Below are 19,139 nucleotides of genomic sequence, written 5' to 3'. Positions count from 1 at the left end.
CATATTACAATTTTGTTGATATATCACTATTCTTAATTCATTGCATACTTATTAATTATTTCTCACTTCTGTTTGCCCCAGCACCTCATATTCTGAACTGTTGTTACTGTCGTATGATAGAGGTTTCTTAATTTGGTGCTTATGATACGGAAATGTGTGGAAATGTTTGTGTCCCCTGTAACTGGAAAATGCACACCAGTACTTTCAATGGATATTGAAAGTCACTGTAACAGATTAATTGACATTTTGTTACTTGTGTACAAATTCCCCAGCCTATTTACCTACATTCCACGAATGTCCACACTTAAAAGTACATCATGGAGGAATGGTTTGGGACTTCTAGAATATAAGAAAGGCAGAATATAAATACATATGCTTGTATTATAATTATCATTAGAACTTTCAAAAAAGGATGGGCAGAGACCATCCTATCCAAGAATTCCTTTCCATTGAAACATGGTGCAACAATGTGCACAGTGCACCCATCAGCCTAATCATGGAGTGCTGTAATGGAGGCAAAATAAAATCTGAGGTGAACTTGACAGAAATTCTGGAAATGTCCCTATCAGACATGCTGTGGTCATGAAACAAACCTTCACAATACCTTGTGAACAAAACTAAGCCCAACTAACACAAAATATGTTATGTATTTATCATACAGAATGTGTTGTAGGAGAGTGGATTAGGTACTTACCTTTCACCTGATCAAGCCAGTAGATCTGTCTATTAGCTGCAAAGGGTCTATGTGAAATAAATTTGATGAGTTTTAAACGATTAGATAGGCTTAACAAAACTGCACCTAATTTAGTCTTAATCAAGAATAGCATGTGCTTCTGAGGTTGGAATTTGCTAAGGGGTGAATTTCCTGACTTTAAATTGTTTGATGTTATAACTATATCCAAGTGTTTATGGCAAGAGCATATTGTATCCTTAAGGACGGAAAACCTTTTTACATAGAAACAAGAATAGGTCATTTGGCACTTGGAGCCCACTGAAAGGTGGATCAATCAGATTGAACTCAAAAATGCCTCAAACCTGGTTCTGCTCATTTCTATGTGTGACATCTCATCTCATGTTGAATTCTGTGTTATCACCTGTGGTATTGAACTATGTGGCTTTCAATTTATTTGCGCCACCATTGTAATCCCAATTTGTAATCTCAAATGGTTCCTGAGTGTCTCAATTGTGGGAAGTGTCTGTGCAGACTTTTTTTCTCAGTTGTACTAACCATATTCTGTCATTTCCTGTGTGCTGAGTGCGTGTGTTATCTTGTATCTTAAAGGAAACTGACACAATTAACTGACCATTTAATTTGCAGTATCTCTGTTCATATCACTTTGTTTACCTTTAATCGCATTCTACAATGATCACCCATTGCAGTTTCTTTACTATAGCAAGCAGTGTTTAGTATTTGCTGTAAGAAACAGACAAGAAAAAGTAAATAGATACTCAGATGTTAATAGTTTCAATTTGATATAAGAAAGAAAAACATGGTTTTCACCTTTTTTCCCCGATTAGATTGACCATTTGAATTTTTTATTTTAAATAAACTTCAACATTTAATGAGATGTTATATTTAGAATGGTTTAATGTTTGCATTTTTCTTTAAACTCATTGATTCCAATTTATTTAAAGATTCTACTCCCAGAGATACATTTTGGGTAATTTCTGTTCCGGGATTTGAATATTTTTTGACTGTGGAATGAATTTTAAGGCATACCTTGTTCCTTCCATCCCCAGTGACTGAAAGTTGATTGCAAAACCAGGCAGAAATGGTCAGCTGCAGTGTTGCCACTTTATAATCAGTGGGCCATTAATGGCTCAAGCTGAGACTTCTGTTTCCATCTGGGGAGGAAGTTACATCTTAGAAAACTGACATCTATTCTCCAGCCAGAAGCTCTGTTTTCCTATCAGTGCCACGTTCAAATGGTTGCCACTGCTGGCACCATATGCAGTCCACAAAGAAGAGAAGCAAGTAGAGGTCAGCCTCTGTTTAGTCTTGTGTGTGTTTGAGAGGTCAGAAGGGCTAGAGGATTACAGAGGAAAGTACAACCTCTAATGGGTTTGGGGGTCAGCCTCTAGAAAGCAAAAATGTCTACCAAAGGACATTCTTGACATTAGCCCGCAAGGTTAAAGCTATCAGTCCACCTGTTTTGTTTGAGCCTCACCCTTCCACAGTTAAAATGGCATAATGAATCACTTAAGTGTCCAAGAGTTAGACTCTTGTGGGTCTCAGTTTGCCCAGGCATAGGTGGCTGCAAAGCCACCTGCTACATTGCACAAGTCTGACAGCCCCTCCCCATATTTTGAAATATGCTGATTGGGAAGTATAAAGCAGAATAGTCTGTAGGAGACATTTGTTGTGAATAAGTTCCCACATAGCTCATCTATTGTCAACCTGTACAGATATGGTAAATACATTAGTCAATTTGATTTGCAGAAAATAATTTCCAGTGTTGCAGTACCTTATCTGATGTTCGTCTTTAGTTTATTAACTGGCACCTCGTGTCTACTAGCTGTAAAATGGAAGTTAAATAAGCCGAGGCTTCACTGATTCATTATGCTTAACAATAAAATACGCTGAGTACAGATTTAATCTGGAAGATGCATTATTTTTGTTACTCATGGGAATGCAACCTGACAAATCTATAAACAGCCTACACTATGGAAATATTGTCATCAGTATGCTCCAACTCCCTTTGGAAAATGGTTCTACCTGCTGTCTGAAATAAGAAATGTGATTTCACAGGGCTGAAGATCTTCTTTTCAAATGTGTACCCGTAATGCTCACTAAAGCACCAAGAGCTTAATGTAAAAATGTTAATTATCGAGTGAGATTTGTAGCACTGCCATCTTAGCGTCAAATGATTGTGACTTCAGTCGGAATTTCAGGACTTGAAATCATAATGGAGGCTGATGTCCCATTGTGGTACTGTGGGAATGCCAAATTGTTAGAGCTGTAGTCTTAGCTTTCAGATGAAAAGTCAAAGCATGGTCTCCTCTGTCCATTTGAGTGGATATGTTGAGATGGGTCGGTGCAATCTTTTAATGTGACAACCAATATTTATCCTTTTAATCAACATGACAAAAATGCATGTTATATGTCCCTTACCTTTTGTTTGTGAGACCTTATTCATGCAAATTGATTGCTGTGTTGCCTGAGTAATGATACTGATTGTTGTTTAAAAGTAATTATTTGGTTATGAAACACTTCAGGACATTTTGTGGGCATAAAAGAACAAGGATGCTAGTTCTTTCTAAAAAAAAGAAACAAAATTTATCCAGACAAAAGGCTACTAAATCAGTATAATTATGATGGACAATATTTTGGGTATAACATAAACACTGTTATCTGACTTCTACTAATAATGTTAAGAGGAATCCTAGTTGTATATCAAATTCTGGAGTTAATAATTTATTTAACTTATGGAAGATGTAGGTATTTTATTGGATGGGAATGCATGTTCATTGGAAAAATGCTGAAAAGTGAATGACAGAGCATGCCAGGGATTCATAATCATAATTATTTGCAAGGGCAGGTAAATAAAGGATTAAGACCACAAAAAATATGGATTTCATATGCAGAATACATACATTATAAATTTTAGAAAAAAAAGCTGTGCAAGACGTTGTTAGACAGAAACTGGTGTGCGGTTTTAGGAAGGTCATTAACAGCTCTGGAGTATATAAATGGTAGTTTTGTCAGGAGGAGGAATCCGTAGCTGTGAGGAGAGATTTGAGATACTTGGACTATTGCCTCTGAAGCAAGAGAGAAAACTTCATGGAGTTTTGTAAAATTGGGTACAAGTACGCAAAGACAATATTTCCTGACATTAAAGTAATTGTAAAAATTGAGAACATCTCTTAATGCAATGGGTTGTTGGACCATGAATGCTTTATCAAAGTAAGTGGTTCAGGCAGAGAGACTATTGCACCTTCCCTGGAGAAATTTGTTTAATATTTGAAGGAGAGGATGTTACAGGGCTATGGGAAAAGATCAGGACAGCGAAATTGTTTTGGACCACACCAATAAAGAACTGGTATTAAAAACATGGTCTATTTGGTCTCCTAGAGTGCTGTAAATTTCCTTAGTAAAAGGAAGAAAGTTCACCAGACTTATTTCTGGAATGGTAAGAATGTTCTATGGAGATAAGACTGGAAAAACTGGGCCCATGTTCTCTGGTGTTTTGATGAATGAGATGTGATCATATTAAGATCTACAAAATACTTAGAGTGATAGAGAGGGTAGATGTAGGTAAGCTGATTACCCTGGCTAGAAAGTCTAGGACCAGGAGAATTTGCAAATGGCACTCAGGTCTGAGATGAAACTTTTGTTCATGGTTCCAACTCTTTGAATCCTCTACCCCAGAGAGCTATGGAAGTTCAGTCATCAAGTATCTTTAAAATAGAATTTATCAGTTTTCTAAATAGCAATGAAGGGAAGGGATATGGGGCTAATCTGTGAAAAAAAGACATTGAAGTAGATGATCAGCTGTGATCATATTGAATGGTGATAAATCAGATTTGATGGGCTGAATAGTCTCCTCCTGCTTCTATGTTAAGTGCATATTCATAGACTAAAATATTGCACAAATAGTAGCAGGGTACAACCTTCAAAGAAATGGACTGTTTTGACCTTTCTAAAATTATTTTATTTCTGAATTCTGTGTTAAGTAATTCTGCTCTTGCATATATTTCAGAGCCTGTATATGACCCTGTGATTGAAGAGGAAGCTGCTGTCTCATTACCTCCAAAAAAGCTTAGTCTGAAGAAACAGGGCCCAATGAAAACCTTAAAGCTCAATAAGCCAGCTGCTCGTGTTTTTGCCACAAAGTTGGGGGAGAGGTCATCAGATGGGAGTAAATCCTCTTGTCATATAGCTAATGAGGTGGCTCTGATTGACTTTGGAGATGAACAGACAAGCCCAACTCCATCTCCTGTACTGGGCAACACTATTCCTACACTGGCCAAGCTAGTATTGGATTCTTATTCACTGCTGGACAAGACACCACCACTGAGTCCAACCAGGACTTTGCCTAGACCTTTGCACCCTGTCCCTATTGTTGACTGGGATTCCAAACCCCTGCCTCCACCTCCAGCCTATGATGATGTTGCTCAGGATGAAGATGATTTTGAAGTTTCATCCATTAATAATCTAGATACAGGATTAATTGGTGAAGTATCAAAATATGGAACTGTTCAGGTACCAAGGCATAAAGAAGTGGGGGAAACTAATTATGCATTTGTGCATGACACAGATGGCAAAGGAAAGCTCAAAGTGGAGGATAATTTATTTTTACCACCCAGGCACACAAAACAGACCAGCTTCTCTCAGTCAGCTGAGATATTTGAGGAACTTCAACAAGAATGCATGAGAAAACTTAATGTCCCTGTCATTTCAACACCAGTCTCTACACCAAGTCCCATCTTGTCAGCAAGCGTGTCCCCAACTATTTCTGATGATAGACCTCAGATTCCACCACGGATTCCCATTCCCCCTCGGCCTTTGAGGAAAAATGAGCTAGGCCACTGGTCTGGTGAGTTGTCACCTGCATCTGGAGGTGAAGAGGACAAGCCTCCACAAATTCCTCCCAGGGATCCAATGTCCCAGCCATCTTCAAGAACTCCAAGTCCTAAGGCAATTCCTGTTGGTTTTCCCCAACGGCCAACAGCATCTTCAATGACAACATTAACTGTCGGTGCATACCTTTCAACATCTCCGAGCAAGTTAATGCCCACCACTCAGAGTTTCGCCTCTGACCCAAAATATGCCTCACCCAAAGTCATTCAAGCACCAGGAAAGGACAACACAAAAGGACCTTGCATCCTGCCAATAGTGAAAGATGGAAAGAAGGTTAGCAGCACCCATTATTATTTGCTTCCAGAGAGACCTTCTTATCTGGACAAATATGAAAAATTTTTCAAAGAGGCTGAGAGTATGGATGAACACTGCTCCAGAAAACCTGTTACCACAGCAACAGTGAGGCCAATGATGCAACATCCTGAGCATAAAACCAATTTTTCATCCAACAATAGTAATCCTGGGTCCTTTGTTGCAACAATGAAAAGTTCCCATAGTCTGCAAAAAATGTCTTATGAGATTTCAAGTGGCAAGACAGACAGTATTACACCTTCGGACAAAATTAAAATAGTAAGTAAATTTAACACAAATTTACTAATGAAATTCTGAACAGGATGAATACTTAAAGCAGATCAGTATTGTTATAGTAAAACACAATTCTAAAGTGACTGGAATATCCAAACATAAGATGAAACCATATATTTTCTTTATTTATTAGTTTTGAATTTCTCAGCCTGAATGACAAGGGTTTGTTGGCTGGATTCAAGAATGGATGTCCTTTCACCTTGTTTCATAGATCATGTAAATATATTTTTCAAGTTGGAGTTTACTTGTTGAGGGTCTAGAGTTAAAACCCAGCAACTCTAACAGTGTGTATTAGTGTATGAAGCATAGGACTGGAATATATTGCTCTTCCACCAGCAGGTAACCTGACCGTCATGTACCCACCTACTCCTGCCCACACTGTAATTTTACCAACAACACTGGTGGTATTATATGGCCCACCTACCACTGGACCAATTGAGCCCTTTAAGTAAGTAATTAAAGCCCACTCAACAATATTCCCCTGGTGTTCAGGCATTCATGAACAGCAGGAAAGCTCCTGCAGCTAAGTACTCAACCAAACTGGTTTCTCTCTGTGGACTGGCGACGAATCGGATTTATGGCCTCCTTAATGACCTCATTGGAACTCGGGAGAGGGCCTCCACCAAGGTGTGACCTTCTCTCAAAGCCTGTAACTTTTAAGCTCACCAAACCTCACACTGGAACCTGCTAACATTACACCCTTTGCCAGCCCAAAATAATCAACTGCTACCAGTGCTGCACAGCTGCCAGCCTCTGCTTAGCCAACAGCTGTATGACATGAGACTCCTTCCTGAAGGCCAAATGACTTATGTTTAGTCTATTAACACCCAATTGTTTATTAAATGGCTGTATTGCCTTGGACTATCTCTCCTACATTTTAGACAGGGTAAGTCAGATGGAAGGTGGGGCTTATGGCATTGGGGTCCTTGCACCCTGCAAAATCTGGTCCATGCCTTATGACATCTACTGCACTGCAAACAAATTGTCAGAATGGAAATACAGCTCTGCATTACTGTAGGATCCCTGATGAGAATCTCCTCTCAAGTGTGGAGCTCCCTGCTTTTGTTAAAATAAAGACACAGAATGGTAGTCTACATGAGATTGCCATCCTTGGAAAATCCAGTTCAATTGTTATATTTAAATCTGAATTTGAAATATAAAATGCAGAAAATCTATTGTTATTGCCTGATTAAGTCTTCCAGGTTTGTACATGTGCAATGGAAATACACTAGCTGTGACTTCACCAGTCTGTGGAATGTGTGCTTGGGATTATGGCTTTTGTATAGCGGAGTGTGTATCGTTTTGAAAAAATTGCTGCTAACTTAAGCCTGTCAAAGTTGTTAATTTAAATAATCTGGTGTCTGAGAAACACTGTGGTTTTAAGTTTAATGAAGCATTGATAAATTGCTAAGGGTATTGATGAATGCTTCTAATTCTGCTGAACCAAGCATCTATATATGGAGACTAATACAGAAGGTATTGTTATTACATGACTGCATCACCTAATAATTGAGTTATTGAGAATGGTAGAAGTATCCCTTGAAACCCAAAATGTTGCCACAAAATTGAGTAGTCCTCGAGAAATTCTAAGGAAGAGCCTTTTTGTCGTTTGTGGTGGGGAAGTGGGTTGGAAGCGAAAATATTATTTTGTGTACTGGCTACCACTGTCACTGGCCTTCATGTTACTATACACAGCACTTCAAAATGCTGTCCTTTAATCCTCTTAAAACATTTCACTCATTGGTCTCCTTGCAGGAGAACACAAGAGCGGCAGAGTCCTGGAGGTAGCCCTCCAGTCATTGCGACATTGATGTCTGCTGAGGAGGATGCATCCAATAATCCAGGTCTTAGAATGCAGGTCTCCAAGCTACCTAGTAGTGAAATTTAATATCTTTCAACCACATGACATAACACTTACTCAGGTCAACTTGATGTCAGCAGGTTATGAAGAATGATGATAAGCAAAGTAGTGACTTAGAACCCGTCCATCTTGTCAGTTCCAATTTACATCTTTTACATCTCATTAATTGTCATTCCACAGCTGTTAACAGGATGATGAATATTTTTCAGAGGGGGTTATCTACTGAGAATGCAACATCACCTGATTCATGCACACCTTCCGCCAGCATAAATGCACACATCTCAGAGGTCCGAAAAATGGCTACTTGTGTTGTCACGTAATGAAGTACTGTCCACAAGTGAGCAGGATTATATGTTGGAGATGGGAACAGCATTGGGGAACCCCGTAGGAGGCTAATAGCACACTGTTTGTTTGTACAAGATACAGCTTCTGAGCCACCAGGTCACAAATTGGAGAGAAATTGGAGGAATCCATTCCTCGTGATTGCCACATGTCAGACTTTTGTGCTAAATTCATACCCATGTGCTGAGTGACCACCTGAAATGCAGTATGCATCTGAAACCTAGTATGCAGCTGAATGCATGCTGGCCCTCAGCAATTCTCTGCATGCTTGGTCTGCCATTTAAACTGCATTTAACCAGCACCTCACTGCAGCAAGGTATTCTGCAGCTTTTCCTTAGGGTAGAGGTCCAGATGGGTCGTGAGGGTCAAAATGGGAAGGCCTGGAAGTGAAAATGCCGTAGAAGTAGTACTCCATAGCTGAGAAATACTGATTGTGATTTTGTGCATTAGGAGATGAGAAGGATCATTGGGTAAATGAAGCAATGTTATTAGGTTGTGTTCACCAGATGGATATGTCATTTCACAAAACCTAAGTAAAATATGTAATTATCCATCACCCAAATTATAGTTTCTGAGACAACAAACCTGTGAAAACAGCTTTGGAGTGTGGAGAGAACAATGTAATGAGTTGAGGTTTTGAAATAATTTGCCATTTAAATGAAGGTTAAAAAAACTATAAAGTTTACAACATGTGAAGACTTTATGTATCAGTTTAATGGGACAAAATAAACTCTGCATTACACCATTAAGGGCTCCCTATAGTTCATGGGACTAAGCTATGACGACGTGTAATTTTAAGCAAAAAGATTGTAGGAAAAGAAATCTGACTTATCACTGAGTACTCCCTACAGGAGGGTAGGATATATCTAGGGTCCAAACATGAGAGCACATACCTGTTATAAATAGAATGTAGATTAGTGTCGAACATGATTGGATTCAGTGAGCCAAATAAACAGTACTGAAGCACAAAACCGAAATTACTCGAGAAACTCAGCTGGTCTGGCATCCTCTGTATGTTGGTTGCTGCTTAGTAATAATTGCTACTCCTGCAATAACCTGCACAGATTTGACTCTGCTAACTGCGATCTAAGGTCTCTTGACTTGGGCAATTGAGATATATCCCTTGCACAAGTCTGTGTATATGTGTGTAAGAGGGAGGCAGTGAATGTTTACGGTTGATGGATGGGTTGCTAATCTAACATGCTGACTTTTCATGGCAGATGTCAAACTTCTTGAGTGTCTTTGGTGCTGCACACATCCAGGCAAATGGAGAATATTGTGATGAAGATTCATGACATCTATCATGACTTAGAAATTTGCATTCTAGGCAGCTTTAAGTTTGCTGGTTATTTCTATATTGTGTGCCTTAAGAAAAGGAATACAAGTTTCAGTTTCATTTTGAATTCTGTATGTGATCAGGGGTGTCCAGACACTTTTGTTTACAAATCTTTTAATTAGGTAGTTAAACTCTTGAGGTGAGCAATTTAGAAAAAATAAATCTAGAAAAAAAAAACATGCTGCTGTTGTCTGAAGACAGGAGCCCAGTAACACAAGAAGACAGAACCATTCAGAAATGTGCTGGTGTCATTCAGAATAATATTGTGTTACAGCAAAAGCGCTGGTAGAGTTACACTCTGGACTGAAAATAAGTCCTGAGTAGCTTAAAGACCTCTGAGAGCTCCAGAAGCAGAAGGCCATTGAAGAGATGAGTCTATGGAACACGTTAAATAATAATAGTAAGCTGAGGTTGCAGTTGTGTAAAGGTCACAGAAAGAAATCTTAACTGAAGAAAATAAAGTCAGCTGAATGTAGAATTTACAATGGTGCTGCCTCAGTAAGGAGCTTAGACAGACCATTACCCTAAGGTTTGAGTGTCGATAAGTTGAGGCTAAGAAGAGTTGAATTTTTCTTTCTGATATTTGTAATAAGATGCTATTAGAGAGGTCTTGTGAAACATAATTTTGTGTAATAAACTTCTATTTTCTTTTGTAAAAAGCATGTTAGCAATCTCTTATGAACATGTTCAGCAACCACCATGGTAAACACAGGAAAAGAAAATATATGGTTTGTCACAGCTGCAGGGAGGAAGTGAACACTACAGATGCTGAAGATCAAAGTTGAGTGCATGGTGCTGGAAAAGCACAGCAGGTCAGGCAGCATCCGAGGAGCAGTAGAATCGATGTTTCATGCATAAGCCCTTCATCAGGAATCCTGATGAAGGGCTTATGCACGAAACATCGAATCTACTGCTCCTCGGATGCTGCCTGACTTGCTGTGCTTTTCCAGCACCACACTCTTGTCACAGCTGCAATGATACAACAAGCAAATTCCTGATTTGTGCCTTCTAGGTTGTCAAAAAACTTTGGTGAGTCTGGAAGCTGTTACTCATAGGAACGTATTCACCGACTGACCTACTGTTATGAGTTATAGAGTTGCAAACAGATCCTTCAGTCTAAGCTTGTCCATGCTGACTGCAAATCGTAAATTAATTAAATCCTATTGTAGGCTCAATGGTTAATTGGCTGGTATGGATTAACTTTCTATTTAATGATAACACCCTCCCCAACCCAATTTTGCAGAATGAAAGTCAAGGGAGATGGTCATCATTTGGCATTTGTGTGGAAAAATGTTACTTTGTACTTACCAGCCCAAGTCTGAATGTTGTCCAGACCTTGCTGCAATGCCAGCGTATGTTGCTTCATAATCTGAAGAGTCATGGATGGAACCGCTCATGTTGCAAATAACCCCACCTCTGACCTTATGCCGGAGGTGAGATTATTGAAGCAGCTGAAATTGGCTGACCCTGGTAAATTATCGTAACGACTTATTGCACTGATGCCCCGTGGAGGCGAAATTCATGGATTATCCTTCAACAATCTTAACCATTTCTTTTGTGCTCTGTATAATTCCCACCAGTGAGAAATTTCTCCCAATTTCCATTGACTTAAATTTTGCTCAGGCTCCTTGGTGCCATATTCAGTCAAATGTCGTCTTGATAAGAGTGGCAGTCACTTTTACCTTGCCTTTGGAATTCAGTATTTCTATTGTTTGGAGGCAAGGCAGTCATTAGGTTTGGAGTAGAGTGGTCCTGATGGAATGATGTGCAGGTTGCTGTTGAATAAGAACCACTTGATCGCTCTGTTGAAGACTCTTTCCAGCATATTGCTGATAACTGAGAGTTGAATAATAGGAGAGTAAGTGGCTGAATTTAATTTGTCCTGCTTTATTGTGGACTGCATATGAGTGGACAATTTAAGTTTCTAGTGCAGTGATAGTGTCCCTCTCTCTGGGCCAGGAGGCTTGGAGTCAAGCCCCACCTGCTCCAGAGGTGTGTAGATACTTCTAATTAGCCTGTTCAGAGATGTTGTTACACATCTCTGGGACTTGACTCCAAGTGGAACATAAGGAATTTGAACTTGGCTTACTGGCTCAGAATTAGGGGCACTACTGCTGTGCCACAAGAGCAATATTATGTCTGAACAAGTTGATGAGAAAATATCTACAACTGAACAATTAGAGTATACAGGAGAGTGGTAATGTCTCTGCCTCTGGTACAGGAGGCCGGGGTTCAAGGTCCACTTGCTACAGAGGTCTGTCTTTGCATGGACAGATTGATTAAAAATATCTCTAAGTATGTGATTTTCCAGACTTTGTTGTTCAGATAGCCATGTGAGCTATACTGGAACAGATTGCCAAGTATTGGGGCTAGTTCTTGCAAATGCACATGCTCTGTCTTAAGCAAAAGAGAAAAAGAAAACAGATCTTTCTCTAGAGATTGGCTTTCTGAAAAGAAATCATTTTGGCGATGAGTTATTCTTAAAGTCAGAAGAATAAAGCATAGAATGTGCTAGAGTTTCATGCTCTGATATTCTGGCAGCTCTAGTCAAGTCACTGATCATGTCCTGAAGACTTGCAGACACAGCTTGCTCAGGAAATACAATCTTGAGGTGTTCTTTCAAGCTCTCTTTCAAAAGAACAAATGGATTTTACTCCGAAATGAAGTATAAGGTTTTTTTTTCAGAAGTAGAAGAGATTCTCAGCAGGCTTTCCTTTAACTCAGCTGACTCTCCGAATGCTTCCCTCCATCTTGAGAGATTTTTAATAAGTAATAGAATCAAGGCTTATGGGGGGAAAAAGGCAGGAATGCCTGGAGGTAAGGATTATCAGATCAGCTTTATCTAATTGAAGGTGAAACAGGTTTGATGGGCGAAATGCCAACTTCTGCTTCTACATCCTATCTTAACTTTCTTACATAAACCAAGAATTTCTCCAAGCCAATCACTGTTCTAAACAGCCCCAGTAGCAATTTAATAAAATCAATTATCACCAGCACTGTTTCATCTAAACTGCATGACTGCATAGCCATTGGGAAGCTCTGCATGCATTGATCAAAGTGCTGATGTATGGCTTCTGCTTGTGGAATCCGGTGCTGTTATGAACCTTTTGAGATCTGTTCAGTAGCAAGAAAATGGAGAAGAAGTTTAATCGCGTTTCATGTGATTTCTAGGAAGTTTGGTTTCAAAAAACAAGTCTTAAAAGCCTACAGGGATCTTTAAAGACTGTTTTTGAAGAAGCTACTTCAGTTATGTCCAGAAAACTTGAAATAAATTCCCTTTTGTACAGTCATTCAAACCTGGCTCTTTCAAATGATACTGAATATAAATCATCATTTTAACAGTATTAATAAATGCAATTTGATCTATACATCTACTTGTGTTTGGAACGTTATCTGGAGGAAATGGATGATATGTGTTCTCACAACTCATCATGGGTGGTAAATAATATTTTTGACATGATAGGAATAAAGGCAGTATTGGACTGTTCATCTCCTCTGAATTCGTATGCTGTTAGAGATCAGCTAATTCAGGACAGACCAGAGAATTATGTCTTGAAATGTCCATTTATTTAATAGCTTCATTTGTAAATAAAATATGCTAGATTTTTGGAGACTTTAAGATTTAGGACCGTATGGTTATTGCAGTGTGTTGCAGTACTTTTTTAATATATTTCATCAATCCTACTTAGACAACAACTAGGCTGGGTAGCTGTTTACAGTAAGAAGAGAGCTGAGTATTAGGAATCTGCAGCTAACTGTGTGCACACTTCCACTTGTTCTGACGTAATTAAGAGAGATTACAGTGGCTATTTTAGTCAATGATGTTTGAATTTAAACCTCTCTGAAATTGATTTTGGACCCTCAGCAAAAAGGGACCACATTTACAGGGCGTAATGGATCGAATCTTCAAATGATGACAGCAGCAAATATTGAGACATTCACAATTGTTACATGTCGGGATCCTCTGGAAGGTTCAGTTGGTGTGCATGTATTTACCCAGGAAATTGAAACTTGCAGTGAGCAGAATTACACTGTCTATGCCACTCCAAAAATGTCTCTGACACTGAATTTGCACCTTGGATTTTACTGAGTGTTTCTCCTGCCATTAACTTCAGGTATAAGGCAGTATTTAAGAGCAGGTGGTACAGAAAGGTCTAAAAACATCCATGCTGCATGTATGGATGAAAATGTTTACCTCCTCCTTCCCAGACCATAAACTATGCTTGCTTTCGTTCCCTCCCCCCTCAATAAAGCATAACACTCCCTGCTCCCTCTTTGCATCGCAGATAATGCTTACCAACTCCCTCCCACCTCCAAGCTTTCTTGAAGAAACCCAATGTGGGAAGAGGCCATAGTGTTGGAGGAGTGAGAGTCGGGATTGGGCATCTTTGGGATGGGCAGTAAATATTGTCAGACCGTGTGTGCAAGTGTGTACATTGAGAGGGCCTGGTGGTGATGTGGTATGGGTTGTGCATTGTAGGGGTGACATGCCTATTTAAAAAGACAGTAGGGCACTGAGCTGGTCAGAGTTTAAGCATGTCATTATTTTTTGATGAAAAAGTGAGATAGTTTTACTTTTAATTACGTTACTCTAGTGCTCCGGCCTCTCCAGGTGTACATGAATTGATTGAAGCTTGAGCTAGAAATGTAAACTCGAAAGGCCCTAGTATAAAAATAAGATAAACTCAAAATTTTAAGCTTGGACATCAGTAGGAATTCCAGTCTACCATTATTTGGAAGAGCTGAGTCATTGTAATTGTCATGGAACTGGTGCGGTGCATTCAAAATATGTAATTTACATTCCATCACAAGGTGGAGCTCCATTACTTGGGAATCTCCAAAGACTGTAGTTTGACAGTATTACAGTATCAAAAGTGTAAATTTGCTTAATTCAGATCATTCTGTGTTTTGTCCTTGGAACTCATTTCTGTAATTTGGAGGCCAGATAATTGTGAGCAGCAAAACAGATAATTGCCCTGCACAGAATAAATATGTCTGTTATAATCAGAGACAGGCAGTATGTTCTCTGTATCTTCTGGCAAATGGTGAAAATTGTGATAGAAACTTTACAAATGTTGGGTACTAGTATTCGGTAATAAATAATACAGAGCTGGTTGGTTTAGATTCCTTCCGTACTCTCAATAAAGAGTTTAACATAATTTGCAGTTTCCTTTTAATATATCAAAATCTGGATCCTAATGGTCTGAAGTTACAGTTGATACCCATTGACTAGATTACAGTAATTTCTTTTGTACTCTAATTTTCATGTTACATGCATATAGTGACCAATTTACCATGATTCTGATACACATGCTAAATTTGGAGAAGATGCACATAAAAGTCAGAGAGTTGTACAGCACAGAAACAAATCTTTCAGTCCAACTCATCCATGCTGACCAGATATCTTAAATAAATCTAGTCCCATTTTCTAGCATTTGGCACATATCCCTCTAAACCATTTCTATTCATGTACTTATTCAGATTTCTTTTCAATGTTGTAATTGAACCACATCCTCTGACAGCTCATTCCATATGTGCATCACCCTCTGCATGAAAAAGTTGCCCTTTACATCCCTTTTAAATCTTACCCCTCTCACCTTAAGCCTATGCCCTCTAGTTTTGGACTCCCCTCCCCTGGGGAAAAGACCTTGACTGTTCACCCTATCCATACCATTCATGATTTTATAACTCTGTACAAAGTCACCTCTCAGCCTCTGATGCTGCAGGAAAAATAGCCCCATCCAATTCAGCCTCTCCCTATAGCTCAGCTCTGGCAATGTCCTTGTAAATCTTTTCTGAATCCTTTCAGGTTTCACAATATCTCTCATATAGCAGGGAGACCAGAATTGAATGCAATATTCCAAATGTGATCTCACTGATGTCCTGTACTGCCGCAACATGACAACCCAACCCCTATACTCAGTGCACTGACCAATAAAGGCAAGTGTACCAAACATCATCTTCACTACCTTGTCTGCCTGTGACTCCAACTTCAATGAACTATGAACCTGTACCCCACGGTCTCTTTGTTCTGCAACACTCCCCAGGAGCCTACCATTAACTGTATAAGTCCTGCCCTAGTTTGCCTTGCCAGAATGCAACACCTCACACTTATCTAAATTAAACTCCCTCTATCCCTCCTCAACTTATTGGCCCATCTGATCAATGTCACATTGTACTCTGAGATAACCTTCTTCACTTTCCACTACACACCAATATTGATGTAATCTGCAAACTTACTAACCATTCCTCTTATATTCACATTCAAATTATTTACATAAATAACAAAAAGCAGTGGACACAACACCAAACCTTGCGGTGCACTGCTGGTCACAGGCTTTCAGACACAAAAGTAACCTTCCACCACCACCCTCTGTCTCTTACCGTCAAACAAATTTTGTATCCAATTAGCTAGCTCTCCCTGGATACCATGTGATCTAACTTTGCTAATCAGTCCACTATGCAGCATCACCCAGTTTTCTTGAGCAATGTGAACAAATGAGGATGCTTAATAAACCAATGGTAGAAGTTTTGAAAGTTGAAATTGATATCACCTATAATATTTAAGTCACTAAAAAGTTAGAAGAAAACAAAAATAACATGTTAAAGAGGAATAAGGTAATTTCAAAGCAGGTGGAGTAGGTCCCAGTATTGTGAGCAATTAAAACTGACATGGTAACACCCCGATAGGCACGACACACTTGGTGTAAATAGTAACAGTTTCTGTCAGAGTGCTCCACATGAAATATCATAGTTTTTATGGAGGTAGTCACACTTTAGTCCAGAGAAGTGGTGTGATAATAAATCAGAAGTTCAGAAATGTTTCTGTGTTCAGGTTCAGGAGAATGTTCATGGCGTTACGATGGAGGAATGTCAGACTGCGCTTCAGAACCACAACTGGAACGTTCAAAAAGCCATACAGTACCTCAAGGTAACCGTGAGCTCGGATCCAATCTTAACCTAATTGCACCAACTCTAAATGAGAACAGTGTTGTGCTGGCTATGATAAATAAAGGCAGTGCTAGCTGTTAATTGTTAAAAGTTACTGCACTGAAAGCCCATTACCTGAAGGATTTTGGCAAGTCGTTCCACCTTGCATAGTTCTCATTGGGTTGAGTGGTGATCCAATTCCTTCCTATCTCTGCAAGTCAGTCCATGCACCTGTACTGTTAGCAAGTTAAGTGTTTAATGGACCTGAACTCTTTAATGGCATTGAGACCCCAGAGAAAACATGGTACTCCCCTAAATGTAGATAGTCTTACATTCAGTTGTTGCGTAGTGGCAGGTTCCAGCAGTCTTCTTTCTCACTGAGAGGATAAGAATTCATCCTCTTGGATACAGAATCTAACTCAGCTTTAACAAAGTATGCAAGTAGGATATTGTAAATTGAAACCACTTAATATCACTTTTTCTCCAATAATGCCATTTCTCTTTAGTTTTCATAGAGTGAGTTACTATTTTTTGTTCCTTAACATTGTGCACTTCAGAGCATTGATCAATTTCCTTGTATCAGTTCTCTGTGTCGAAACAACTTCCGATTTGGAAAGCTGCAAAGTTTTGCAGTAGTCGAGTTGGCGATGCTAGGTGTAGGGTCTGGTTGTCCCTGCTCACCTGGTAGTAGTTTGCAACCACTGGAGGAGTTTGTGCTAAGTAGATCACAAAGACTCTTGTTCAAACTCTTGTGGGGGTGCCAGGGCTATTGGTGCTGCAACTGATGAATCCTGCTCTTTGGAAAAGACTATGGAGAAGTGGAACTGAATTTGTTAAATGCACTGTGCTTTGACTTTAAAATCTAATTTGGTACATCCCAGCACCATGTTTATCCGGTTTTGAAGTTACATAGACGCATATAAGCTGAGCTAATGTGTGGGATGTGATTTTTCATCTGTTGACCGTGGCTTGACAGCAAATAGTGTCTGTACTATTTTATAGGCTGAATTGTACAGGTGAGAGCTTGTATTCAAGCTACACAATCACAAATGACAGCAGAAGCTTAGATAAAGGCACCTGGCCAAGAATGACTCACCTCACCTGCTTCCTTAAAAAAGGATAAAACTCATTCATCTTGAAGAATGAGAACCATTATCATGCAATTAATGGATAGGGTAAATAGACAAAGTCTTTTCCCTGGCGTCGGGGAATCCAGAACTAGAGGACATAGTTTAGGGTGAGAGGGGAAAGATATATAAAAGACACCTAAGGGGCAACATTTTCACACAGAAGGTGGTACATGTATGGAATGAGCTGCCAGAGGAAGTGGTGGAGGCTGGTACAATTGCAACATTTAAGAGGCATTTGGATGGGTATATGAATAGGAAGGGTTTGGAGGGCTATGGACCGGGTGCTGGCAGGTGGGACTAGATTGGGTTGGGCTATCTGGTCGACATGGATGGGTTGGACCGAAGGGTCTGTTTCCATGCTGTACATCTCTATGACTTTTTGACTCGGCTTCACATGTTGCATAAATTTTGTTTCCTAATTTAACTTGTTTTGTGGACCTGAGGGCACCTGGCCAAGGTGGTGGCATCCACATCCCATGAATGAATAAGAAGAAAAAAAACATTTAAAGTAAACTCAATTATATAGGTTTCAATTATGTGATTAGGTTAGGTCTTAATGTTCCTTTGTGAACATCTGTGCTATTATGAAGCTATTCCAATGGCTAATCTTCAAAAAGTGAAATTTCTTCCAGTAAGGTGTTGATGATATGAAGCAGCACAGAGAATAATGTGTAATCTGGTAATCAGGGAGACAATACAGGAAACGACTTTTAATATGAAGCTTCTCAATGTCTTTTCTATTGTCTCATCTTTCCATGATATTCTTCACTTACTGACAAGATATTCTGTTTCTACTGGAAGATTTATTTCAATTATAGAACTGACAAAGCTTTGTTCACTGATTCTAAAGAGTCTTGTAGTGGCTGTAGTCCATAAAGCTGTGCTGGAGTTGTACAGACAATAAATGCAAGGATATGGTGGAATTTACAGATGGTGATGGACAAACAATCAAGCATAGGCAACCGACATTTAAATCTTAGGGGCAAACTTGAACCGTTTTTTTTGTGAGCTCACCTGTCAATTTCAAGGTGATTTATTTTTTAAGGACCCTTCTGGAGAGTTTCTCGATGGCTACTTTTGATGTTCAGTGGCTAGGTTTAGTTTTTGGTGGCTCCTTTTTAATTGCGACTAGCTTATTCATTAGTTGGGGCGACCACGTATTAATAATACCATCTGTATGTGTTTGACATACGGACATTTAAATTTGCACTGAAACAGTATTGAAGGAATCCATCGATATCCTCCGCTATCAATTCTCCGTCAAACTCGGTCACAACATTCAAGGAAAGCATTAATTCCTTAGATACCATGGTAGTTAAATTAGCACATACCAATATACATAAGCTAGCAGCAAAAGTATGTTGAAAGTAACGG

General features: G+C 39.3%; 1 protein-coding gene across 7 annotated transcripts in view; it reads left to right on the top strand.

Annotated features, from left to right (window-relative positions):
- Positions 1-17,100, top strand: part of tnk2b (tyrosine kinase, non-receptor, 2b) — a 270,657-nt gene extending 253,557 nt beyond the window's left edge. For 3 of the 7 annotated variants that reach the window (XM_043702434.1, XM_043702433.1, XM_043702431.1), the window contains 2 exons: positions 4,701-6,151; positions 16,541-17,098. In XM_043702434.1, coding sequence (XP_043558369.1) covers positions 4,701-6,151; positions 16,541-16,669 — 1,580 coding nt within the window. In that variant the 3' untranslated portion in view covers positions 16,670-17,098. Of the gene's footprint in view, positions 1-4,700; positions 6,152-16,540 lie in introns of all 7 variants that reach the window. The other 4 variants (XM_043702430.1, XM_043702436.1, XM_043702432.1 and 1 more) reach the window with 4 other exon arrangements.
- The last annotated feature ends 2,039 nt before the right edge of the window (positions 17,101-19,139 follow it).

The sequence above is a fragment of the Chiloscyllium plagiosum genome, chromosome 13, assembly GCF_004010195.1.
Source record: "Chiloscyllium plagiosum isolate BGI_BamShark_2017 chromosome 13, ASM401019v2, whole genome shotgun sequence".
NCBI lineage: Eukaryota > Metazoa > Chordata > Chondrichthyes > Orectolobiformes > Hemiscylliidae > Chiloscyllium > Chiloscyllium plagiosum.
Note: the sequence above shows the minus strand (reverse complement) of the source record. Positions and strands in the feature narration are given on the sequence as shown.